The sequence below is a fragment of the Myotis yumanensis genome, unplaced genomic scaffold (genome assembly GCF_028538775.1).
Source record: "Myotis yumanensis isolate MYYU_CA2020_CCGP unplaced genomic scaffold, mMyoYum1.0.hap1 SCAF_5, whole genome shotgun sequence".
NCBI classification, from domain to species: Eukaryota; Metazoa; Chordata; class Mammalia; order Chiroptera; family Vespertilionidae; genus Myotis; species Myotis yumanensis.
In genome coordinates this window covers 6,738,772-6,764,288 of record NW_027223756.1, presented here as the reverse complement: position 1 = coordinate 6,764,288, position 25,517 = coordinate 6,738,772, and the positions used below count along the sequence as shown (strand labels likewise).

At 46.0% G+C, this 25,517-nt stretch overlaps 1 protein-coding gene across 2 annotated transcripts; it reads left to right on the top strand.

The window, feature by feature from the left end:
* Positions 1–1,462: 1,462 nt before the first annotated feature.
* Positions 1,463–23,763, top strand: CUNH5orf58 (chromosome unknown C5orf58 homolog). 2 transcript variants are annotated; one of them, XM_070414428.1, is made up of 4 exons: positions 1,463–1,591; positions 16,979–17,175; positions 18,230–18,317; positions 23,554–23,763. In XM_070414428.1, the coding sequence occupies exons 2-4, from the start codon at positions 17,167–17,169 to the stop codon at positions 23,703–23,705; spliced, it is 249 nt and encodes an 82-aa protein (XP_070270529.1). In that variant the 5' UTR covers positions 1,463–1,591; positions 16,979–17,166; the 3' UTR covers positions 23,706–23,763. The 2 variants fall into 2 exon arrangements, with proteins under 2 accessions (XP_070270529.1, XP_070270528.1); XM_070414427.1 differs by lacking the exon at positions 1,463–1,591 and adding an exon at positions 10,916–11,051.
* The last annotated feature ends 1,754 nt before the right edge of the window (positions 23,764–25,517 follow it).

The window sequence follows — 25,517 nt, the reverse complement described above, 5'->3', positions numbered from 1 at the left end:
GTCAGTCAACAGATTTCTGTTCAGAACCTTTATAGTTCCTACTCCAAGAAACTTGCTGATGCTCGAACCCCCAACTAAACCAAGTGCTCAAGTTCTGGAGTCTATTAAGGAAACAGCGCCCCCTGCTGTCACTCCTGACAACAGGTGGACTTGCTTTAGGGCAGTGGTTCTCAACCTTGGCTGCACATTAGAATCACCTGAGAATCTTTTAAAAATCCTGGTTTCTGGGCCTCATCCTCCGGAAATTCTGTTTCTTTGTTACTAGTATTGTGGCCCCACCCCATAACAAAGAAACAGAATTTCCGGAGGATGAGGCCCAGAAAATAAGATTTTAAAAAGATTCCCAGGTGATTCTAATGTGCAGCCAAGGTTGAGAACCACTGTCTTAGAGACTTCAAATTACTTGCCTAAGGTAGTACAGCTGGTTGGTGGAGGAGCTGGAGTTGAAACTCAGTTCTCTCTGATGCCAACACCCTACGTTTTGAGAGTTTATAGTGGCAAGAATGCTATTTTTTAAAAAAAAGTTTATGAAGGGATCAGGAAGATGGAATGAGCAACTCTACCCAAGGTAGGGCAGATAGTTTGCTAAAACAGTTGGTGATCTTTGCATTGTATCCATCATTTATTTTCTCAGCCATCCAAAGAGCCAAAAAAAAAAGTTTATTGAGCACCTACTATGTGTTAGGCATCTCACTGAAAACCAGGGAGATAGTGATGGACCAGCCAGTATGATACCTGCCTTCGTGGAGCTTATAGTTGTGGGGATCAGGGATGTCTAGCATTAAACAATGGGATGCCCAGTGAACTCTCCAATTGGGCTCAGGTGCTAGGAAGAAAGAGGAACAGGTGTTTCAGGAATCCCAGCAGTGCCCTAAGACTGAGGCATGCTGGGAGGGCTGGCTGAAGAAGTCACGTTTGAGCCACCGTAGAAAGCTGGAGAGTGGAGGGCCGAATGGAGAGGAAGGAAAGGGGCACCAGGGACGAGGAAGAGCATATCTGAAGGTTCAAGGTAGAAAGGAGGTGGGAGCAGGAATGTTGTGAAAAGGAGAGATGGGAGGAAGGGGAGGCTGAGAGGAGGGGGAGGCTGGGAAGGAGGAGGGTGAGACTTGGAGGAGGGTGAGCCTGGGGAGGAGGGGGAGGCTGGGGAGGAGGAGGGTGAAGCTTCATAGGGGTCCCAGGAGGTCAAGGCAAGGGAAGGGTTGGGAGTTCAGCTGAGCAGGGCTTCTCAAACCCACTGTGGGAAGCATACCTCTGTTTTTGTTTCTCTGCTCCCTCACACACCAATGCTTCTATAAAATGCAATCAAAATTAAAAAGCAAAGTTACACAAAACAATAACACAAACTTATTACAAGATTCAACAGACATGAATTCCTCTGCTGAATTGCTGCTTTTATGCTTATCTCATGGAGGACCTGTGACAGTTTGCAGACTGGCGCCTGCCGAGGACCACCCTTGGAGAAGACTGCCTAGCGCCCCTGGGAGCCGTTGTCCCTGCATCTGGAAGACATAAGCCGCATCCAGCCAGGGGACACGGAGAAAACAGGAGAGGAGGACATGGAGGGCAGGCAGAGCCACCACAGCAGCCTGAGGTGTGTGGGGAAGGGCAGGTTAGTGGGTAGATGGGCTGGAGAGGTGAGAGGCGGGGCTGGCCCCGGGCTCAGGCTGGAGGGCTTGCTCAGCTACGATGAAGAACTGAGAACTGAGCCACAGGAACTGCACAGCATTGCACAAGCATTGCCAGGGTCATTGCTTTCTTCTGAGAACAGCAAAGCAGCCAGGGCCAGTTCCACCGCATGAACTGTCCTGTCCTTTTTCGCTCCTTTGATTGCCAACCTCAGCACAGTCCCTTCCAAAAAAAAGAAATTGGCTTTTGATTAGATCAATACTTAAGTCAAAGGCAGCCACCTACTAGTATAATTGGATTAGAAAGCTCAGAAATGCAATCACCGAAGAACTTTAATCAGTAGGCGTGCCCTCGACTTGCTAGTAACTGTTAGACTCAAGCGCAGGCATTTAAGAAAATTTAAGAAATATGCACTGTATCATCCCGAGCACAGGAGGAGCTCCTCCGGGGTAAAGACTAAAATCCTAAGTGTGATAGAAACACCTTCATTTCCCAGCCCTGGGTCCACATGTTCCTCACAGGCTCTCCACAAATGAGGAAACTGAGGTAGTTACAGGGCACCTGAATTCACACTGTGAGTGAGCAGGTGCTGGATTCCAACCCAGACCTGTCCGGGCCCAGAGCCTGAACCACTGTCCACTAATTCACAGCGCCCCCTCCCCCCCACCCCGCCCCCCAGCTCCAGCCACACTGCCCGCTGGTGACCTGGAGAACAGGGACCTGGTGGGGGAGGTGGGTGGTTAGAGAACCCCAGGCAGGATTGGGAGGCCTGGTGGGAAATAGTTCATCTCACTCACAAAGTGTCCTCGGCTAGTCCTCCAGGGGATCCAAAAGCAATGACAAACAAGTCTTGTAAATGTTTGGTTAGAGTACAAATAGAAAACAATCTAAGTGGGCAATTTGAGGAGGGCTTGTTAAAGAGACAGTGCACAAAGCTGTGGGCAAGATTGGGTGGAAAAGAAAATTACCACCTCCCAACCTCCCACCCCTGGCCGAAAGCAATGGGCCACCCTTTCTAGCCCTAGTCTCCATGGGGTTGAGGCACCAGGCACTGCTGTGTAGAAGCAGCCAAGCAGCTGTGAGCTCCAGTCCCGCTGAACTGCAGTTGCCTGGACGACCTTGGCCCACCACATCTCTGCTCTCAGCTTCCCTATCTGGCAAATGGGGATGATACACTCAACTCAGGCCAATCATGACATTTAAACAATGTACGTAATCTCTAGCACTCTGCGCTCCATATATACCTGTTCCTGTGCTTCAAGGCATCCTGTATAATAAAAGGCTAATATGCAGATTGACCAAACGGCCAGTTGCTATGACATGCACTGACCACCAGGGGGCAGACACTCAATGCAGGAGCTGCCCCCTAGTGGTCAGTGCACTCCCACAGGGGGAGCGCTGCTCAGCCAGAAGTCAGGTTCACAGCTGGCGAGTGCAGCAGCTATGGTGGGAGAATGGCAGCGCTAAGGATGTCCGACATCCCCCGAGGGCTCCCAGACAGCGAGAGGGCACAGGCCGGGCTGAGGAATCTCCTCGCCCCGAATGCATGAATTTCGTGCACTGGGCCTCTAGTTACAGGATAAGGGTCCAGAGAACAGGCTCTGAGGTAGACACATCATGAATGTGAAACCAGCTGTACTCTTTCTGCTCAGGGACTTGGGCAAATCACTCGATCTCTAAGCTTCCGCATGCTCATCTATACAACCATAAAGGAAGGGAAAATGCTGCCTGTCCCTACAGGATTGCTGTCAGAATCCAATGAAATAAAGCATATTAAGCACTTCGAATGCCTTCCCACACCCCAACCCTCAGCCCTTCAGCTATAATATTCTGCAGCTGTCCATAGCATTACAAAGCTTTTCAGAATGTTCTCTGAGATTTTTCTCAGTACTCTTAGCTCAAAAAAGTTCCATGGGGTTGGTTCAATATGGTGGTGTCAGAATTGTCACTCTGATAGGATTGGACCCATTAAGCCTGAAAACTAGCCTTGCATTGCCCTGGGGGACTGGCACCCAAGGTGGTAGCCTGTGTGGTGAGCACAGACAGCGAGCAGAGCCCCGGGGGGCCCCCAGCTTTAAGCAGTGCTGCCCCCAACCCTTAGCAGGTCAATTTATTGCCCTAACTGCCTTTTCAGCCCCTGGTGAGTCTTGGTATGAAGCACAAGAAATTGGAAGGGAGCTGCTAATTTAAATGAATAGCTTTGGCAGAAGATGCCCCCTGAAGGGCTCTGAGAGAGATAATGAAGGCTCCTGTTTAGAGTTGGAGTCTGGATGGTTGTTTGTGGTGCTCTGGGGCCAAGCGTTGCTATAGCAACAAATGACTTAGAACAGACTGCTTGAGTTTACATAACAGGGATTACTTGGGCACTTGCTGGAAGGGTTCACAAAAGAACTCTTTTCTCCCCTTTTCTTAAACCTAAGGATATTTGAAGGACCAATCCTTTGTCAAAAGTTGTATGGTGATGGTTGGGGGAGCGATAGGAGAGCTTCGTGCATAAATGTTGTATTACAGGTGATCACAGGTGATTAATTGTTGTTGTTCTTTTGGAGTGCTTTTGTTGAGTCTTCCACGGTGGTTTTGGCTTTGTAACCAGGAAAATTTTATGTTAAAAATAATAAATCGAATATAAGATTTAAGCCTGGAAATGTTAGAAAGTGCAAGATCAACACTAGAGACAGCGTTTGCGGCCTCAAAGAAGGTTGGGCCTGGGCCTGGTGAAGGAATGGCCCATCGGGGCTTTGCAACACCGCTGTCCCTGGCATTTCCTGGCTTTGCGGATGGGCAAGCATCGCAGGGTGAGTGAGTGACACCTGGCTGGTTGCCATCTGGCTGAGAGGAGCATCTGAACCTGGTCTGTCCTGGGGATGAGATCAGGGAGCCCTGCCACTGCCCACTCCCTTATCCCATCACCACGTCATTCTGCAGCACATCTGGGGCGAGTCTCCTAAGGACAAAACCAGACCAGGCTTCTCCATGGAAAGTAGCCATCGGCAACAACAGAACGAGTGGGCTGTGAGGGTTTCTCCCGGGGAGTCATAACTTTGGAGGCAATAAGAGTTGAGAGATGGCCCCATGCTGTGCAAATATTTACTTTTGTATCCTGAATTTGATCACTCATGAAGGTCTTGATAGGGGCAGAAATAGAATGTTGGGGAGCAGCTATAATTGTAAGAACTATTAATCATGCTTTGTTAACCATGATTATTTAGTTCTGATTAAAGAAGGCACATTCTAACCTGGCTGGGAGTTGCACTTGGGACCTGGGAGCTCACCTGGAGATGCAGCCCATCCTCCCCATCGGGGAGCTGCCTATTAGCATGGAGAGATGAACAGCCTTGTTGAAAAAACTAGAGCCACCAGCCCTTTGAAGGCCCCCCTTTGCATATCCACAGGCCATTGCAAATCTCCAGCCTGCATTACCTGGAAGTGCCCATTTGGTACAGCTTTTGCCTACGCCCCCATGTAATCTTTGTCCTTCTACCCAATGTAAGCAGCTGGCTTATGGTGGGGGGAAGAGCAGATTTTTGTGGGTGACCTGCTGCTCTCCCATGCCGCTGGCAGGATTGGTATAAATGCGCCTATGATTCTGTCTCTGATGAATTGGCTCAAGTACAGTGGGGCCTTGACTTACCAGTTTAATTCGTTCTGAGACCGAGCTCATTAAGGAGCTCGTTAACTCAAATTACTCTATCATCTCCATGCAAAAAATCGGCCTGAGAGACAGCTGGTATCTCAGAAAACTCGTTAGTTGGGACACTCGTAAGTCTAGGCCCCACTGTAGTGACAGGCAGCGCAGACCCCTTGATTGGCCGGTTACAGTCTGAGGATCTATTTCTCTAAGATGCTTCTTTCCAGTGATCTGTATATTAGTCAGCATGCATCTTATGGAGCTCCTCTGTATACGAGGCATTTGTTTTAAGAATCTCATAGTTGTGCAGTAAATACTTAACACATTGCGGGCGGATCACGGGCATTCTCGTGTTTTTCGTATTACACAGTGTTTTACATAAATCTTAAAGGCATGCCTTAATGTTAAATACCTATTGCATTTTGAAGTTATTTATTACATGTTCATACAAGCTAATATCTTTTTAAAGTATGGTACTTTGTAAAACATTTTTTTTACTCATTCAATAGAAACTTACGTGGCCACGGGGTAGAGCTAACAGTAAAACTACTGGTGCGCAATGTGTGAAGCAATTATCGTATGGCATACCATGTTCATGAACAATGTAAGGGTGAAGGGTAACAGAATGTGCCATCCGAAAATATGCCTTTTTGGCACAAGAATCATTTTGAGCTAATTATTTTTTGAGCAGCTGCAGACACAGGAGAAACCATGAAAGCAGAGTGGTGGCTACCCTTTTGTAGGGGCATTTACATACGAAACGGAAGTCTCCATTTGTAAGCATCTCCGTCTCTGTACCCAGAGGAGGCATGCCTTCAATCTGCACAGCAAACCTTGTCCTTGTTTACTGTGCTTTCTTGTCACCCCCTTAACTGGCCTTCTCTCACCTCAACTCCCCAACATCTTTCTTTTGTCCTCAGTTTAGCGGAAGGCGGTATTTAAGCAGGTGGCTGGGCCATCTTGGGGGATGACTCCGTTTCTTGGGTATCTCCCATGTACACACAAGGTGCCCATGTTGTGAAAAACAAGACAACAGGCCCAAAACGGAGTCACTTATGCTAAGCCTCATGTCACCAAATCAAGACTTAATTACTGTTTGGCTATCCCAGAAGTGGAATCTTAAACCAGCCAGGAATCACCTGATCCTGATCAGCACTAGTTGGGTGATCTGCCTGGTAGACCCCCGCCAACCCCTAAAGCAAAGTAACTTTGCAATAACCAGCCCCTCCCCCGCTTCTGGCCTGGCTTCCTTGTTCCCGGTTCTGCCTGTGGGTCTTTCACTTTGCACAGCTCCTCAGAGCTCCTTTCTGTCCCTAGATTGGGTGCTGCCGACTCATGAATCATTGAATACAGCCAACAAAATCTCTAAAATGTATTCAGTTTTATTTCTTAACAACGTTAATAGACTTCTGGTTTTTCTTCTGTTATCTGTCTCTGATCACTGGGATCTCAGCCAATCATTTAGAAGAATAGAGGGGAAATTATGTTTCCCCTCCTCTCCTGGCTAAAAACCATGGGCTCTGTTCAGATTTGCATCTGAATCCAGTTCTGCAAACAACCAGCTGTGTGCCCGTGAGCCATGTGTAATCAAAGCGAGCGGTGCAGTCCATGCACATGTGACCCCAGAGTCCTGGGCTCCTTACTTCAAACAGATGGACTGGAATGGAAGGGCTTGGTGTTTTGTGGGGTGTCCTCAGGGGCCTCTGCTCCGTCTGGGCATCTGTCTGGCTCGTATGTGGTTCAGACTGAGTAGAGTTCTCCCCACAGCCCCTGCGCCCCAGAACCCAGGCTTCGGGACACTGTTTGCTGAGGGTCTCCTACCTGTCTCCTTTTAATTTTGTCGGAGCCATGAATGGAGCAGGAAGCAGATCCCATGTATTAGTTCCATTCCTACTCCATGCTAATCATCATCATCATCATCATCATCATCAACTCTGTTGAAAGCTGCCTTAGAGAACATCTGTCAGCTCCTCAGGGTCCCTCAGGGAGACAACTTCCTCTTTCCTTTCTCCAAAATAAACCACAGGAGGAGGAGCTGTAAGAGACAGGAACGTGGAGACCACAAAGGAATTCCCACCCCATCCACAGCTGTGGCCAGCCACATCCCACTGACCCTCTTTTCTACCCAAACGGGACGTGAATGTGCCAGGCCCTTTGCACAGATAAGCAGATGGAATCTCCATATCAGCCCTTTTGGGTAAAAATGTAAATTATCCTCGTTTTACACCTGTGGACACTGACTACTCAGAGAGAATAGGTAACTCTGTGATTTAAATCCAGAGCCATGGGATCCCAAAGCCTGTAACTACTAGAAACTTCTGGATCCTTTTGGAAAGCATTCCAGCAAAAATTCCAAAACTGTGGTCCTGGGGAAGGGAGAGTGAGGCCAGTGAGACTCTTGTTGAACACAGACTGCCCTGCAGCCGGCTCCTGCGGTAGAAGACCGGGGGAAGTTTCTTACTCACGGAACACATGTTCCCTGGCTCCCACTCTGAGGCGGCACCCGACTCAGTATGGACAACAGGGGCAGATACGGCCCAGGCCCCAACAGCCACCAGCATTCCCATCTCCCACCTGCTTAAGAGCACCTAGTGGCTTCCCACAGGGCTCAGGAGACACCAGCAGCCTCAACACGGGCTCCTTGGCCCCGGCATGCCCTGTCCTCAGCCTCCTCTTGCCCTGGGCTCCCCTGCGCTCCCTGCACTCCAGCCTGGCTGGACATCCTTTCAAACCCTCCTGCCTGCCAGGCTGTCCCTGACACAGGGCCTTTGAACACGCTGTTCCCTCTGCCTGGAAGGCTCTTCTCTCCTGATCTCAACCGGAAGTCCCTGCCTCAGGGAAGCCCTCCCTGAAAGTTGCCCCGCCAAGTCACATCCCCCGCCGTGACATATCTCCGTCCTGGACACTGCCTCATGAATCTGTCACTTAACATGTATTTGTGCCGCTTATGGGCTCCCGTCCACCTCCTCCCCCAGACCGTGAGCTCCCTGATAGCGAGAGGCCCGTCGGATGGGCTCCCCACTCTCTGTCTTAGACACAGTGACTGACAGAAGGGAAAATCCAGAAAGATTTATTGCATGAATAAATGCAGGCACTCAGTCAGTTTAAGAACTGTGAGTTCCATTTCCTTCGCCTGGGGCTTCTTATGAATACAAAGCTCAAGAAATTTGCTTTTGTTCTGTGGTTGTTCCAATGAAATAAATGATTTGCCAGGGTCCTCAACGGTGCATACTTATAGATGCTTGCCCTTTATGAGAAATGGCCGGCAGAGGGCCCCCCAAGAGCAAGTATTGAAGTCAGGTCAGCAAAAATGGGAGCTGCTTGGAGAATGCAGGCCTGTCCCCACATCTGTCTGTCTCCGAGTCACTCGGAGAGAATACCGCCAGCCAGCGGACTGCATAATGCAGTGAGGCTCTGGCCTGCCAAGCGCAGGAATTCACAGGGCAGGAGCTCAGAGCCCCTGTGTAGATGACTTTACCACAAATCCACTGCTTGCTCCTTGATTCGTCCGTTTTACGCTGAAGAATTTGTAATCAAGAGCTCGCACTGTTGGGGAGAATCATGCATAGCGTTGGGGGAGATCTGTGTTCTTTGGGGGCCACTTTCCACTTGCCAGTCAGTAGTTTTATTTCCATTTTAATTTCAGAGCATCTGCCCCTCAGCAATTCCAAGCCTGTGGTTTGGAATTCATGGCTCTGCTGCGTGTTTGCGCTGGCTTGTAATTGACAAATTTAAATTCTGGTCATATTTCACTTATTACACAGACCCGGGGAAAAGTCCTCGGTGAAAACCTAATTACAGAGAAAGTGCCACGAGGTAATTGCCGTGGAAGAACTCCTGCAGGGGCAGGGCCGAATATCCCATCCGCCTGTAAAATGATTATGCTGACAAGATTCTGAGAAATAATAAAATCTGTTTAATAAAAAAGCAGCAAAATATCCGTGTTTTTACACACAAAGTATTAAAACATCCTTCATTTTGGACAGATCCTGAGTCATTTGATTTTTATTCAAATGATGATCCTTTTTTTTTTTTTTTTAAATCGGGGGACCAGAGTTTCCTAATCTGGCCCACAAGGCACAGGCTGCGTTGAAGCTTGCAGGCTTGACGCAGCTTCTAGAACAGCTGTAAGTCTGCATTCTGCTTAGACAGCGTGGGGCGGGCGGCCCCTCCTTCGGGGGCTTAGAAGCCAGGAAGGTGTTGCTTCTGCTGTCAGGGCTTTGCTGAGATGCCAGCAGAGTGGCAGAAGCTCATACACACCTCGGTTCCTGTGGCTCTCCAGGATGCCACCACAACAGGCCAGCTCATCCAGTCATAAGGTTTAGTGAGCACATACTATGCGCACATGAAAAAGCTAAAGACCTAAGTTAGGAAGAACTTGACGCTGGGATGTCCATCTCCTTCCTCCCGCCTCCAAGAATCAAGCAGACATTAAGTGCGTTTGCTGCTGTGCTGGGGAGTTGGAGTGGGGAGGTACTTTCCTCTCTTAAATGAACATTATGTGAATCTGATCTATGCTTGAAAATATATATAGTATATTATATATAACACGTATATTATATATGTATACTAGAGCCCCGGTGCATGAAATTCATGCACAGGTAGGGTCTCTAGGCCTGGCTGTCAATCAGGGCTGATCAGGGCCTTCTGGCTGCCAGTTGGGCCTCCCTTCATTCCATGCTGCCCCCTGGTGGTCAGCACACATCATAGAGAGTGATCGAACTCCTGGTCTCCCAGTCGAACTCCCGAGGGGACCCTTTCCATATTAGCCTTTTGTATATATAAATACTTTTTAAAATGACTAAATTCTGACATTAGTAGTCATTTAGATAAGTTTCCACTACAGTCACACAGTTGAGACTTGTAGAAGCTGTGAGTCAGTACTGCGTTCCTCAGAGGATGGCCCGCAGTCCGCGAAGGGTAAAATGGAAGGAAGGGGAATTTAAAATGCGGATTCAAAGAGCTGCTCCTTAGATGCACCAAATCAGAGTCATCACACTGCGCCCCAGGATCTGCATCTTCCCAAACTCCTAAGAAATTGTGCACTGTAAAGTTTGAGAATCCCTGCTTTAAAGCGATTGATGTTGCACCACCCTGAGAAATGCCCGCCTCCCCCCCTCCCCCTGAGAGATTAAAGTAGAGAGAAGAGGGCCGGGACTAAAGTTACATACAGCTAGGCTAAATAAATAAACGCAAAGAAATGACATCACCCATCCATCTCGCTACCCAGATATAGTCATTGCTAACATTTTGGTGAATGGTTTCCCAAACTTGCTTTTGTGCACACAAACTTTTTTTTCACCCCACAAGGTGAGCACACGCTTATATTCCATTGTGATTGACTTCATGCACGTACTATGTTTTTTCCTAAAGATGCTCATTTTTCATTGCATGGCTGGCTGATGAGGGTGAGGCATGGGAATGAGGGGCAGTGTCCATAGGGAGAAATGCCTGGTCAGGATCCACGTCTTTAATAAACAGGGCAAGTAGTGTTGGGGGTGGAGGGCTGACATGTTGGAATTAGAAACATATTTTATTTGGGGACAGAAGGTGTTCTCCGATTGGTGGATCTCTGGCAATAAACACAGTTTGTGTCATGAATAGGCCCGGCTGGCTGAAGGCATATTCTGAAAAGCCAGGTGTGAACAGTATTCAGACAAACAGGCATAGCACGCCACTGTCCAAAGCAGCACCATCCGGAATATCGTCCGCTTTCGCCCATCTGTCTTCTCAAAGTCCTCGCTTCTTTCCTGCATTCCAGGGACGCCGAGGAAGGAGGGAGCCGCATTCTGGCCCAGTAAGTGTGTGCATCTTATTATTTTGGACATCAAGTTGGAAAACATCAATATTCTCTTGGCTTCCGTACCTCCTGAATCTACAAGCCTTCGGACTGTTTGTGTGTCTTTTCATGGTTGAAGTCTTTGGGTAATAGCGTTGCCAGATTTGGCAAGTCAAAGTACAAGAGGACTCCAGGTTAAATTTAAATCGTAGACAAATACATTTTTAATAGAGGTCTGCGCCATACAATATTGAGGCCATACTTATGGTAAAAAAAAAAAATTACCTGTTGTTTACCTGAAATTCAGATTGAACTGGATGTCTTGTGTTTTATCTGGCAGCTCTATCAGGTAGCTTCCTAGTTTGGAGGGAAATATTGGCACAGAACTGTAATTTATTCCCCCTCCCCCAGCTTTATTGAGATATAATTGACTTATCAGGTTGGGTAAGTTTAAGGTATAAATGTGATGTTGTGATATGCGTATATGTTGTGAAATGTGAACCACAATAAGGTTAGTCAACACATCCTTGGCTTCACACGATTACCATCTTGTTGTTGTCATTGTTATGGAGAGAGAACATGAAGCTCTGCTCTCCCAGCAACTTTCACGTATACGACACAGTATTAGCTCTAGTTGCCAAGCTGTATACTAGACTCTGGAACTTGCTCATCTATACTAATAAAAGGGTAATATGTTAATTAGATGAGGAGACCTTCTGGGAGACCTTCCAGATGTCCTTCCAGACAAAGCCATGGTGGCGGGTCCGAGGCAGAGGCGGTTAGGGGCCATCAGGCCAGGAGAGGAGGGCAGTTGGGGGTGATCAGGCTAGTGGGGGGGTCAGTTGGGGGTGAACAGGCCAGCAGGGGGGGCAGTTGGGGGCGAGCAGGCCGGCAGGCAGAGTGGTTAGGGGCGATCAAGCAGGCTGGCAGGTGAGCAATTAGGAGCCAGCGGGCCCAGATTGCGAGAGGGATGTCCAACTGCCGGTTTAGGCCCCTTCCCTGTGGGACATCCGGCAGTTGGACATCCTCCAAGGGGTCCCAGATTGGAGAGGGTGCCGGCTGGGCTGAGGGACACCCACCCCCATGCACAAATTTCATGCACTAGACCACTAGTTTGATCATTGAAAGTTTGTACTCCCTGACCAACATCTCCCCATTTCCTCGCACTCTATGTTTCTATGAGTTCAATGTTTTTAGATTTCACACATACAGTATTTGTCTTTCTCTGACTTGTGTCATTTAACATAATGCCCTCAAGGTTGCAAATGTCACAAATGGCAGGATTATCTTCTTTTGTCCAGTCTCTTAATTAGAAGTGAAAACATTTTTGTTAACACAGCGAGCAATTTGGGTTTTCATTAATTACATCTTCCTATAGTTCAGAAGTGTTTCTTCTGGAGAAAAAAAAGAAAATGACTCTACCCAGTGTAACATCAGCTATTTGCAGAAGACAGTGGGCAGGGGGCCCAACTTTCATGGCAGAAGTCACGTGCCTTCTTGCTTCCTGTGCGTGATTGGCTGGGGGGAAAGCATTGCTCTGGCACATGGAAATTTCCTGGGTCTTTCCAACACACCGGCCGTGCTCTTTAGGTAATGATCCAAGCACTTGCTCCTTGCCTGCCAAGTCTGGGTACACCAGGGTTGTGCAAAGCAATATTCAGATGCTCCAGCAGGAAGCCAGTCCCTAGGCACAGAGACCAGCACTGTCACTTGGTGAGGGGCAGGGAGAGGATGGGAATGGGAGCTCTGAAAGCGAGTGGAAGAGTGAGATAATTTACCCAATTGGTTTTCCTGGAAATGAAGACTTTATGTCCAGAATTAGTAATAAAACTAACTGAGGCACTCACACCCGGTTCCATAAAACGCTTAATCACCTTGTTGTTCTGTAACAGCTTTTCTCTTAATGGGGAAATTTACCGGCTTTTTAATTTCCTTTATTTGATTAACATGAGAATCCACAGCTACAACCTGTTTGGGCTCCAGCAAAGTGTTGTGTTTGCAAATGTATTAAAAGAGATAGATTTGTTTTAAGGGCCTCATCTATAACAGTCTCAAGCCTTAAGTAGCCAATCATGCTTTTAAAGTTTTAATTTCTTATGGAGGAAAAAAAAAGGGAATCTATAATTACTTAAGGAGGATGAACACCACAATAAGTAGTCATCATGGCTCCAAGACATTTCTATGAAGGAAAATACTGTACATTATTACAATCTATGTTTTTCTGAGTTCAGATCTTCGCCCCCCCCCCCCATTTATAACATTTATTCAAAATAAACACAATGTTTATCCTTCTTTTAAAAATAGTTTAATGATGATTTTTCCCAAATTACCGTGGTTTGAATCTATTCACAAGAAGCAATCAGCACTCTGGCTGTGTGACAGGTCTTCAGATTCTATCTCAAGTCCTGTGAGCAGAAGCTGGAAGGTGGGTGGTTGAGCCCAGGCAGGCCTGGCAAACACTTGTGATGAGGAAGATGGGGCTCCAGAGACAGCACCTCCTACTCAGCCCAGCCCCCGTCATCCCTGACTTTCAAGATCCTCAGTCTTAATGCTATCTCCACCGACCTACTTTTGTGCACCCTAGGTCTCTTAATGGTCTTACTTTCTTCTGCTCTTACCCATGGGGCGTTTCCCACAGCACATCTAGAACCCTGCAGATCTGAGGCGAAGTTTTAACTAGCCTGCATCAGTGTAAGGGGAATTTAAAAAATGACGCATCCAGTAAGATTTCTGTTAAGCTTGTCTTATTTCGAAATTATTGTGACCTTCCTTCCTTTTCCTTCTTCCTTCCTTTCTGATGCTAAGTTATCCCTGCGTTTAGGACAGAGTGATGGCAGCTATTTTTGTGTCGTTAATGTCTCTGGTTCAGAAAACAAATGTTGCTCCCCCGAGGCTGGTCACTCCGTGTTTGTGTGCCGCGTGCACATCAGTACCTGTGTGTTCAAGTCCAGTGATCTGTGAGGCCCCGGACACTGCGGAGCCGTGATGTAGTTGTTGGCTGTCTCAGGAGACTGTATCCTGTTCCGGGAGACAACCTGGCGCAGAGAAAAGAGGCTTTGGGGTCGCACAGACAGGATCTGCTTCTTGTGCCCCTGGGCAGGCACTACGCTCTCTGAGCTCCAGCTGCCTTTTCCAGGTGACTGGGGTGATAACAGCTACCTCAGAGAACTGTCAGAAGATGAAAGCTTCTAACACAATGCAGGATATGGAGGGAGTGCTCAGAGAATGCGTGTTTTCTGGCCTCCTGTGCCTCCTTTTTCCTCTCTTACTTAGGACTTGAAGATTAGATGAAAAGTGCTCAGCATGCATGTCAGAAGTAAGAAAATGCTGGAGTCTGACACTAGCAGGTGTCCACAGGTAGACTGTTAAGTGAGGGAAGCATTGGCATGAAACTGCAGAACTGGGTAGGGTTGGTTCCAGAAGACTCCCTCCAGGACTGAGCTAAGCTTTGAAAGGCATCCATAGCACATGGAGAATGAAGGAGTCTTTGGAAGGGATGGGATACTGAAGAGCATCTGATCTTAGGTTCTGCAAAGCGTGGCACCTATCCCACTGGGATCTAAGTGATGTATCTGATTCAGAGGCACTAAAAGTCCTGTAACTACACAAGGAGAGTTATTCCCCGTCCAAGTCTTATCATCCTGAAACATTAAGAAGAAAGCCTTCGTTTGTGCCAGACTACCTTTAAGACTTCTTCTATAACACGCAGTATGAACCTATTTTAACAAAGAAAATTGGGCTGCAGGAACATAGCCATCAGGAGTCAATAATAGCTAGATGATTAAAAATAATGTTTCCTTTTCACTGTCTTTATTTTTCCTATTACCTTCTGCTTATATTTTCTTCCATTTACATTGGTGATATCAAGCGTTTCAAGTAGACTTAAATTTTAAAGGGAAGCAAATTTAAAATATGAAGGTAATAATGAAATAGCTGGTATATAGCAGCCCTATAATGAGTGACATTTAGGAAACACTGATCTAGCCCATCCCTTTCTAAAGAAAGCAGGTGAGGAAACCGGGGCTCAGAGAAACGAAGGTACTCCTTTCCAAGATTACATGGCTGGCAGACCTGAGACTGAAGCTCAGTTCTCTTGTACCCCTCTTCGCCTACCCGACAACAAATTCTGTGTTAAATCGAAGGCAACGGGATACAAATTAAACAACAGATTGTGTGCTGTGGGTTATGAGGAAGGGATTGGTTGATGAGGCTGGTGTGTGTTATTGGTGATACTCACAGAAGACAAAGATGTGTATAGAAGCTGATACTGCAGGTCTGAGCTCATCATCAAGTCGAAGGCATGTCATGCGGGCACCAAGCAAAGTCTCCGAGTCAGCCCCAAAGGTGGTGGTGGCAGAGACTCCTCTAGGGATCCAGCAAAGATGGCTGGAATCCCAACGTCTCTATTTGGCAAGAAACCAGTGAACATCTCTCAGCTCATCTGTGCTCTTTCCTCATCCATAAAAATTTATAGGAATGACGATCGCTCACATTTATTGGGCACATCATCTGCCAAGCCCCGTTGATGCATTCTCTCTCTTAACCCTCAAAAGACCACTAGAAGGCAGTTACTATCTGCATATGACAGATGAGGACATTTGGACCCTGAATGATTAAAGCGCTTCCCGGCCTCTTTATCAAGTGCTGGAGCAGGATTCAAACCCCAGCACTTTCAGTCCGGAGTCTGGCCTTAACCACCCTCCTATGCTGTGAATATTAAGTGCAGACGAGGCCTGTAAAGCACCTAGCACAGTGCAGGGCACATAGAAGGGAGGGGAGGTCAGCACCTTCCTGCCCGCCCTTTCTGCGCGCACCACAGCGCCGGCCACTTTCAGTCTGGCCTCTAGAATTGTCTCCATGGGGACCTTGCCTGGGACTACAACTCCCAGAATGCATCAGGCAGAGAAGCTGGCCAATCAGGAAATCCTCACCCTTTTAGGGCCGCTCGCCCCACCCCTCTAAGGGGTCAGAGCTGCAGTGACCTTGGGCCTGGTGGGTGGTGAGTTTCAGCAGGTTGTGGGCAGGCCCGGGTTCCTGGGTTTAGGTCATCCTAATCCGGTTTGGGACCGGGGGCCCGGGCGGTGGAGACTGTTGCAATGTCCAGGCTACTAGGGTCCATCTTCAGTGCCGGAGCTAGTGGGCATGGCGGCCGGAGCCCCTGGTGGGGGGTTGCGTGGGGCGGGGTGGTTGGCGGGCCAGTCCAGCAGGGCCAGGGGTCATCCGCAGGGTCACATGAGGGCGGTTCACGTGGTCCCTGTTGTCCCCACCGGTTTGCCTAGGGCTACGTTTTCAGACCCCGGGAGCGGTTGGACGGCCCCCCAAAGCCGGGGCTCCTCGCGGGTGTGAGTTGGGCCGAGGAGGAGGGGTGGTGGTTAGAAGGCGGGTGCGGGCCTGGGTGTCTCTGCCTCCGGCTACGTGGTCGGTGCCCGCGTGCAGGTGTCTCGGCCTCGCCGCACGCTTCCTCCACCCGAGCCCGGCCTCCACCTCCCATGTCCTGGGGAGACTGCCCACCTGTCCTGCCTGAGGAATGGCCTGACCAGGCTCTGTCCCGTGAAGCGGGGTCTTGCCGCAGCTCTGCCGCTCACCCCACCCACCCATGGGGCTTAGAGCCCTCGGCAACAGACCCTGAGCGGGAGGGTCAACTTTCTTGGGCGTTTCACTATCCATCTAGTTTCTACTTCCTTCTTGTTCTTTTTGGCTATTTATTTATTTATTTATTTATTCATTCATTCATTCATTCATTCATTCATTTATTTATTCATTCATTCATTCATTTATTTATTTATTTATTTATTTACATTCATTCCTCATTTTTAAAGTTATCCTTCGGTTTGCCATACCCAGGATACAGCTGCCATTCCCACTGCAGCGCCCAGGGGCTTGTGGGTAGATGCCAGTGTGTTTTATTCATTGTCCTGAAAACGAACATGTCACTTCCTTTGCAGGGGGCTCTGCAGTGAGCGTGAGGAATCGGATCAACCCCTCTGACTCAGGGAAAGGTGGAGCCAAGGGAAGAATTGTTTTCGTTATTTTGGACAAGCCCCGGAACGGCCTCTAAGCGCCCACCTTGCACATTGCTGGAGTGGGGTGTGCTGACTGCGGCTTATTTTTCAACTCGTTTTGAGAGATTTGAATGGCTCAGGTTAGTTTGGTTTCCAGTGACCCACCTACGTATTTGTTTCTGACGCAATTGTTTAAATATATGTGCTGTATACACTAGTACTAGTATAACAGAGTAACATGTTGATTTACGGATTTCACTCAACCAAAATTCAGAGGTGGAATTAGGCTGCCCTAATTTCCTTCGCTAAAATAGATGTGATCATTTTGCTATCCTCTTAGTCAATGAGTTATAATTGAATCTTATTTTGAATTTTACTATCTCTTTTAAAAAAATTTTATGGGAACCCTGTCACTCAAGAATAAGTTAGAAAAGAAAAAAAAGAATAAGTTAGAAAAAGACAGTGACTTCCATGGAAACAATGATTGCTCAGGTGTCAGGGAGTTTGAGTGCAGAGGCTTGCTGAGAAGGGGGTGTCTGCATCTCCCCTGTAAAGGCCCCATCTTGTGGAAGTGGTTTGATTAAAGAAGAAACTTCGTCCTAAGATTTCCAGTTGGAGGTGTTTTGAGTTGAGAAAATCTACAATAATAAAAGGGTAATATGCTAATTAGACTGGACAGCCAAATGATCTTCTGGATGTCATTCCGGACGTCCTTCCAGATGAAGCCGCAGTGGCGGGGACTGAGGCAGAGGCGGTTAGGGGCGATTAGACAGGCAGGCAGAGGGGTTAGGGGCGATCATGCAGGCAGGCAGGCAGAGGGGTTAGGGGCGATCATGCAGGCAGGCAGGCAGAGGGGTTAGTGGTGATCAGGCAGGCAGGCGAGCATTTAGGAGCCAGCAGTCCTGGAATGCAAGAGGGCAAGAAGGATGTCCCCCTAGGGGTCCCAGATTGCAAGTGGGTGCAGGCCAGGCTGAGGGACCCCCCTATGCATGAATTTCGTGCACCAGACCTCTAGTATTAACATAATAAGTTGATATCTTTTTATGTTAGAATTCTATTTATAAAGACTACTACTTCACAATTATTTGTTCTGAAATAATAGGTTTTCCTTTTAGAAGTATTGAAAATTTAAGTATTTTAATAACACATAAATGTTTCTGATTTTACATTGTTTTGTTTCTCTTTTAAAATCAGATGTTGAACAGTGATGTTTCTGACCATAGGCTTAATGTCATAATTAAAAGTATTAATGCAATTTCTTTGGAATTGAAGAAAATGAAAGGTAAGTATGGAATCACTAAACTAAAATGTTTGCATGTCATTGTTATAAAATAAATAGTAGAGCCATTTTTGCTTCTGCTGGGGTGTTAGCGAATTTTGCCCACTATTTAGGACTTTTCTGTTTCTTAAGAAATGCGTACATTATAATATGAACTAGATCTCTAAAGATGAATTATGTTTAAGCATTGATCTAGCAGTTAGCCAACTTGAATTCCCATCCTTGACACTAACAAGCTTATGATATTGTCTAACCACTCTAAATTACTGCCCTTTCTTCCTTTCAACAAACTATTACATGACAATGTCACATTCTACAAAATTCAGTGTCTTTATCCAGTAATCCTTACTAAGCTCCTAAGGTTCCTTACAAATTAAAAATTAGAAGTTTGTTTGATTCTGTGAGTTAAGGGCTCTTCATTTTAAACAGACTCATAGAGTTGGATTAGACCTCATGGGGCATGATGTTTGGACACTCACCTCACAGATGTATTCTGTTTTATCCCGGCATGTGAACTTTCCATGAATGAACATTTCTAGGGGGGATCTATCCCTGACCAAACATTCCCTCCAGTCTCCCTGTTCCATTTTAGGATAGCTGCTCCTTACGGACTAGCTGCAATCTCTTCCCCATTCCTTTCACCTGCGGGTCCTACTTCTAACCATGAAAACTGCATTGATTATGTAGTTCTTTTGACAACTCTTGGATATTTGGAGATAGCCTTTGTGTCAGTTATAGGTCTTCAGCTACATGTCAAAAAATACCAACTTAACATGCTTGTAAGTAAGGAAAATAGCAAGAAGATCCACGGTGGGGCAGCCTACAGTTGCTTCAGAGTTTTAGAAACTTCACTGGATACTGGGTTCTTTCTCTGTTATATTCACTCTGTTTGTCAGTCCTCGTGGTCATTACCTGCAGACTTGGCCAGACACTACCTCTACCTCTTCTCTTTACGAAGCCTTTCCCTGACCCCTCCGGCACATTTCCCCTTTCCTGTCATTGACCAGATATGCATCAAAGGCAACTGTCTGCAGCAGCTGCTGCCAAGGGGAAGGGGACTGCCAAGACCAGTGTGGACCAGTCAGAACTTACTGCTGAGGCTGAGGCGGAGAGACCACCACACCTGGAGGCAGAGTGTGCCACCAGGAAGAGCAAGGTGGCTGTTAGTTAGGACCAGAGAGTGAGGCTGTTAGGCTATTTCTGCCTGTTCCTCCCAGAGCAGCATTTCCCAGACTTTGCTCTGTGAACCCTGCTGGCCTAGAGATGTTAGTAGATGGGTGCAGTAACCCTGGATTCCACATCCTTCTGGGACTTAAGTTTGGGAAGTGCATAATGCTCTATATTTATCTCACAAATCTACAGAACACATTAGCAAAGGCACCGAGGAGTCCGATGTAAAGAAATCTGGTTAGCTTTGCTTAATTCATCTCTAAAACCAATCTCAACTTACAGCAAGGATTATCTCCTAACATGTAAATATGCTGAAAACCCCCGTTGGTTCACTGCTGTCCTCCTCGAATGGACTATAAGACCTCTTGAGACCAGGCCCCAGCCCATCCAGTCTCTCGTCTCGTTATCTCTCCCCTGCATGTGCTGCGCTCCTACCATGCTGACCTGTGTGCATCTCTACACAGTTGCTTTTTTTGTATCTGTATTTTAACACATGCATCTCCTTCTGAACTGCCCACTGCTGGGCCCCCCGCCTCCACTCCACCAGGTTAACTGCTATTTATTAAACTGTGTTAGTCAAGGCTACTTAGGTTGGAAAACTTCCTTTAAGCCAGCGTGTTACCTCTTCTACCTTTTCATACCATCTATCACGCTGTGTTGTAATTGCATGTTTACTTCCTTTCCCTGTCCCTGCTCAACTGGAAGCTTTTTAAAGGTATTCCTAGCACTTAGCAGTGCCTTGATATAATGGGCTCTTGGAAAATGTTTACTTAATGAATAATTGGTTCTGGATGCTTGCGCTTTTAAAAAATTCCTCCCAAACTCGATTATCTAACTGTTCTAGACAATCCTTTCATGAAGTAAATTGGAAATAATAAATACGCTATACGTGTCCTGAAAAGTTGTGGGGTAGTCAGGCAGTCAGGGCACGAGGGGCTTTGTAGACGTGTAGGACGGTAGACTTCTGGTAAACATTGACGATTAAATGAACACTCTGTTTACTCCACTCTCCCCCAAAATAATAATGTCAATAAATAATCATAACATTTACCATAATCCAGATATCCTTCTAAGAGCTTTATATAAGTGGACTCAGTTGTCATAACAACCCTGTGTGATAGGAAATATTGTCATTGGCATTTATAGGTACAGAAACAGACATGGAGACATTAACTAACTTTCCCGAGGACAGATATCTAATCATTAGATCTGAGAGTTAAAGTGATGTCAAACAGGCAAAAATTCATAAGACAAAGAGCTCTCAAAAAGTGTTACCTACAAAACAGAAAGCAAATGGAAACAAACAGAGACGTTTAAACCCTAAAGCCCAAAAATCTAAACTATGAACTGGCTGGGTAAAGCAAAGAAATAGCCCAAAGACTCAACACATGGTTGTACAGAATCCTCTGGAAGTAGTGGGGGAGGTGGAGCTAAGAACAGGAGGACTGGTTAAATGTTTAAGAAGTCATAGGCCCCTAAGGTCTCTTCCTCCTCTACAGAACTGGGCAGCTGTTTCTCTGTGACTGAGACGCGAGAGGTTTATTCCATGAAGGGTAAAACCAGGGACCCCTGGCCTGCAGCCACTGGTCACAATCCGAGGGGGAGAGTACTGTGCTAAAAATGAGGGTATTAAGACCAAATTGACCTCTAGCTTTCTCTTCACACTTGCCTATAAAACATCAGAAGCCTGATTTATACCCTCAAGCAGATTTTTCTTTCAGGAATATGACCAGCCTAAGAGAAAAGACCTAAAAATACTGATAGCACAGGTTTCCCCACAAACCACCCAGTCAGACCAGCCCACAATACCGCCTACCACGGCAAAGAGCTTCTGTTGTCTTTATAGTGCCACGGTCTCAAATATGAGCAAACAGCTGTGGCACGGACATTGGAGGAAAGCATCTACTATGAAAAGCAGAGACAGAACCAATAAATAGGTTCAATCAAGGAGGAAGAAAACCAAATTATGAAGGGAAATGAGAACTCCAAGAAACTATAATATCCACAGAAGAGATGCTATGTCTATGAAAAGGAACATGAAACTACAAAAAATATTTAGAGAACAGGAGGGAGCTCTTGGAAATTTAAAAATGCGATAATAGAAATAGATCTGTAGAGGGTTAAAGATAAAAATGTAGAAAATACCCTAGAGTATAAAGAAAAAAAGAAGAAGAAAGAAAGTTTTAGGGGGGAAATGACAAACCAGGCAAAATGAAGTCCAATATCCAGTAAATAGGGGTGTTAGAACATAGACAATGGACGAGGAGAAATTCATTAAAGAAATAGTCTGAGGAACTTCCAGAGTTGAAGGGTATGAGTTTTTATAATGAAACAGCCCAACACAATGGATGGAAATCAATGCACACCAAAATACAGTACTGTGAGGCTTCAGAACACTGGGAGAACAAAAGATCCTCGAAGCTTCTAAAGAGAAACAAGAGAAGCTTGACAATTCTCAATAGTGACACTGGAAGCTGCAAGAAAATGCAGCAGTGCCCTTGGAAATCTGAAGAAACATGATTTCCAACCTAGATTTTTATATTCAGTGACTCCATTAAGCATTGGTGTAGAGAGAGAACTTTCAGACATATAGAAGTTACTAAGGTTGTATTTCACCAAACAAGGATGCAGACCAAAAAGAGAAAGACATGAGATTCTGGAAAAAGGATGCTCCACATGAGGGAGGGTGAAAGGAGTCCCTAGGATAATGGTGAAGGGAGCTCCCAGAATGTGAGCTGTGCAGCAGTCCTGGAGGGCATCGGTCCAGGCTAGAGCAGGTCAGAAGGCTCTGGAGAGGAGAGACTTTCAACTGTAGAGTACTTAAGTGCTTGACTGAACTGGGAGAGGAGATTTACCCAACTGGGGGGAATTTGAGATACGTTCATGATAATTAAGCAACAAAAAAAGAAATTAACTGTGGCTGGGTGGTAGCTTAAAGGAAGGGAAATGTCATATTACAAGACTCAGCTGTGAAGAATCCTATGTAATAAAAGCATAATATGCAAATTGACTGAACTGCAGAATGACGGGGGGGCCAGCTGGGCAGGCGGTGCCGGGCCAGCCAAAGCGAGTGCCAGCCGGCAGAGGGAGGGGACGGCAGTGGGGGGGTGGGGGAAACCAGCGGTGGTGGAGGAGGATGGGGGGGTGGGGCTGGCTATCACCATCCCCTGATAGGCCCACCAGGTCACCTCCCGCAGAGGGAGGCCGATGGCAGCTGCAGCAGTGGGGTGATGGGGGGCGGGGCCGGCTACTCGCTAGCCAGCGCCTTCCCTCGGCCCACCTGTAGCCTCCCGCAGAGGGCTGTCAATCGGACATCCCCTGAGGGCTCCCGGACTGCAAGAGGGCGCAGGCTGGGCTGAGGGACCCCCCCCTCCAGTGCATGAATTTTCATGCACTGGGCCTCTAGTACTTATATAATTAAAAATTATAAGCATTAATTACTGAGCTAGCAAAAATTGTACTCAAGTATATTGGGGATGGGCACAAGTAAAAAGTGTTATATCTTAATCTTCTGTAATCAGAAGCAGATAGGTAATATTTAAATTTGAAAAAATAAAATATGCATGTTATTTAAAAATATAGAGGTAATTCCAGCCCCCACCTCAAAAAAAAAAAAAAAGATAAAAACTCCACAGCCACAAAACAACAAAAGCAATAAAAACAAAATAAGCTCCAAAGTTAGAAGTGGTTACTTTTGGGAGGTGAAAACTGCTAGTTTTGTAACATGCCTCATAGACCTATTTGATTCTTTATACTATGTGCATGTAGAACACACAAAAGTGATAAGTTTAAAAAGTGTAAATAAAATTTGCATAAATCAAGTTGCAGTTTAGTAAGATAGCTGACAAGTTAGGCTAAAGAACCCTTCTAGTAAATTTTTGTCATGCTTATTTTATAGTACATAAATTTGACTTGAAGTTACAATAAGCACACCTAATGTGTAGTTTGATCAATAATCACTTAAAAGAAAACTAAATCAAGAATTAAGGCAATAGCTACTGAAAGCAACAATAGTTGTCTAGGGACATACATGCTACAATATGATCCCTTTTGTTCTCGTTTTACACAGAGCACTCCCAGTTACTGCTTTGTGACCTTACTCTACATTTTAGTCACCCTGTGAAGACAGATGACTCCAAGGAAACAGAAAGAAACAAGCCCCTCTTTGAAGAGTTTAAACTGTCAGATGTATCCCTTACTTCTAACCGTTTTTCTTCCTAATTTCTTACTTATCTGTTGTGAATTTATAACTGTATGTATTGTTGAATTAACAAGTATCTTGGAGAACTGAGTTTACTAATATATTTAATATAATAAAATATACTGAGTTATAAATAATCATTTTATGTTCCTGAAGGCTGTTGTATTATTGTTTTAATATTTCAAAGAATGGCTAATTTATTTCACTAATGGCAAGGGTATGACATAGGAAATTGGCCATGTGACACTGCTTATCATTTACATTATGCTTGAATTTGGCTCAGGCTGAAGGAGAGTCACTAAATTATAAATGGATAGTATGAGTTTATGTTAGTAAGATGTCTCCTGGTAGCAGGTGCCCAAAACAACTCAAGCTAACTGAAGCATGTATTGGATCACGTGACTTGGAAATCCATGGTGGGAGTAGATGTCAAGGACTCCTCTAATGGACCAGATGGCTCTGTCCTGGTTCTGTTTCTGTGCATTGGTCTCACCCTCTCCTGTTATGGACTGGTTTCCTCCACACGACCAAAGGAGGGTAGAGGCTTGGCAGCAGACAACTGCGGGTGTGCAGACCACTCCAGGTGTGCAGATCCCTAGAGGAGAGAGACCCTCTAATTCAGCCTCTGTGTTTAGCATCCCAGGGAAGGACGCCAGCTTTGGTTAAGATTCTTATTCCTGAGCAGGGTCCTAAGCAACTGTTATTGGTGAGGCTGGGCCATATGCCAGGTCTGTGGTCAAAGGCGGAGAGGCCCTACCAGAACAATGGAGTTGCCGTTGCCTGAAGAAGGGGAGGAAGAATGCTAGTCATGAAAACATCAGGTACTCACCACTGATTTCAGTCATGGCCATGGATAGCTTTTAGCTTTACAATATCTTTACCCTGAACTTCCTAATTTCTGTTCCTTTCCACCCAAGGAGACTTAAAATAATAGGCTTTGGTTTGCCATGTGAACATGTTCACTACCAAATAGTTGCTTTGAAATCTACCATGTCCTTCATTTTAGATATTTTTTAATATAAAGGACAGAATACTATGAAGCAAGACACAAAGCAGCTCACTCCATAATAGAACTTATAATGGTTGCTAGACTCACTACCCAGCACCAAGCTCAGTATTTAACACAGAACAGGCACTGAATAAATGCTTGTTGAATATCCTATTGAATAAACATGTAAATAGTGCAGGTTTTTTCAGCTTTAGAACGCCTAGTTCTGGACCCTAAATTGAGAACTTCGGCTTGTAAGCATGATGTTTTGTGAAACATTTTTATCATCATTGGTTAAAACTATCCATACACTCATCAGACCAAATTGTCACTTTTAACCCGGTGACACTCTTGATCCCTTCCATGTTCTATTAGCTCATGAGATGAGGTTGCAAGCTATTCGTTGCCACTCAGAAAACGTGTAGATTAAGCAGAGAAGCAAACAATTTTTCTTAGTAAAAGTTGTGGAAGAATAACCAAGGGCCCAACAGGGAAAACTTGAAGAATCACTGAATGCCAGGATTTTGTTTTGCAAAATGCCTACTGCTTGTTAAGTGAGATTTGTTAGCGAAGGAAAGAGCTGCATTGCTTTGCAGGCTTTATGAAGCTCTTATGAGAAGGATGAGGAAAAGGTCTTTATGACAGTTGTCAGGGGGATAAAAAGAGGTGTAAGAAAGGTTATATGGCCAGATATTTTTCTGTGTATATTCATTGCTTTTTCATCTTCCCAGGAAGACTTTGGTAAAATCTACAACCAAATCCTTGGCATCTACTCCTACCATGGACTTCCAAGTCACATGCTTCTTTGTACTTAAATCCAACTGTATTTGATTTTAAATGTTTT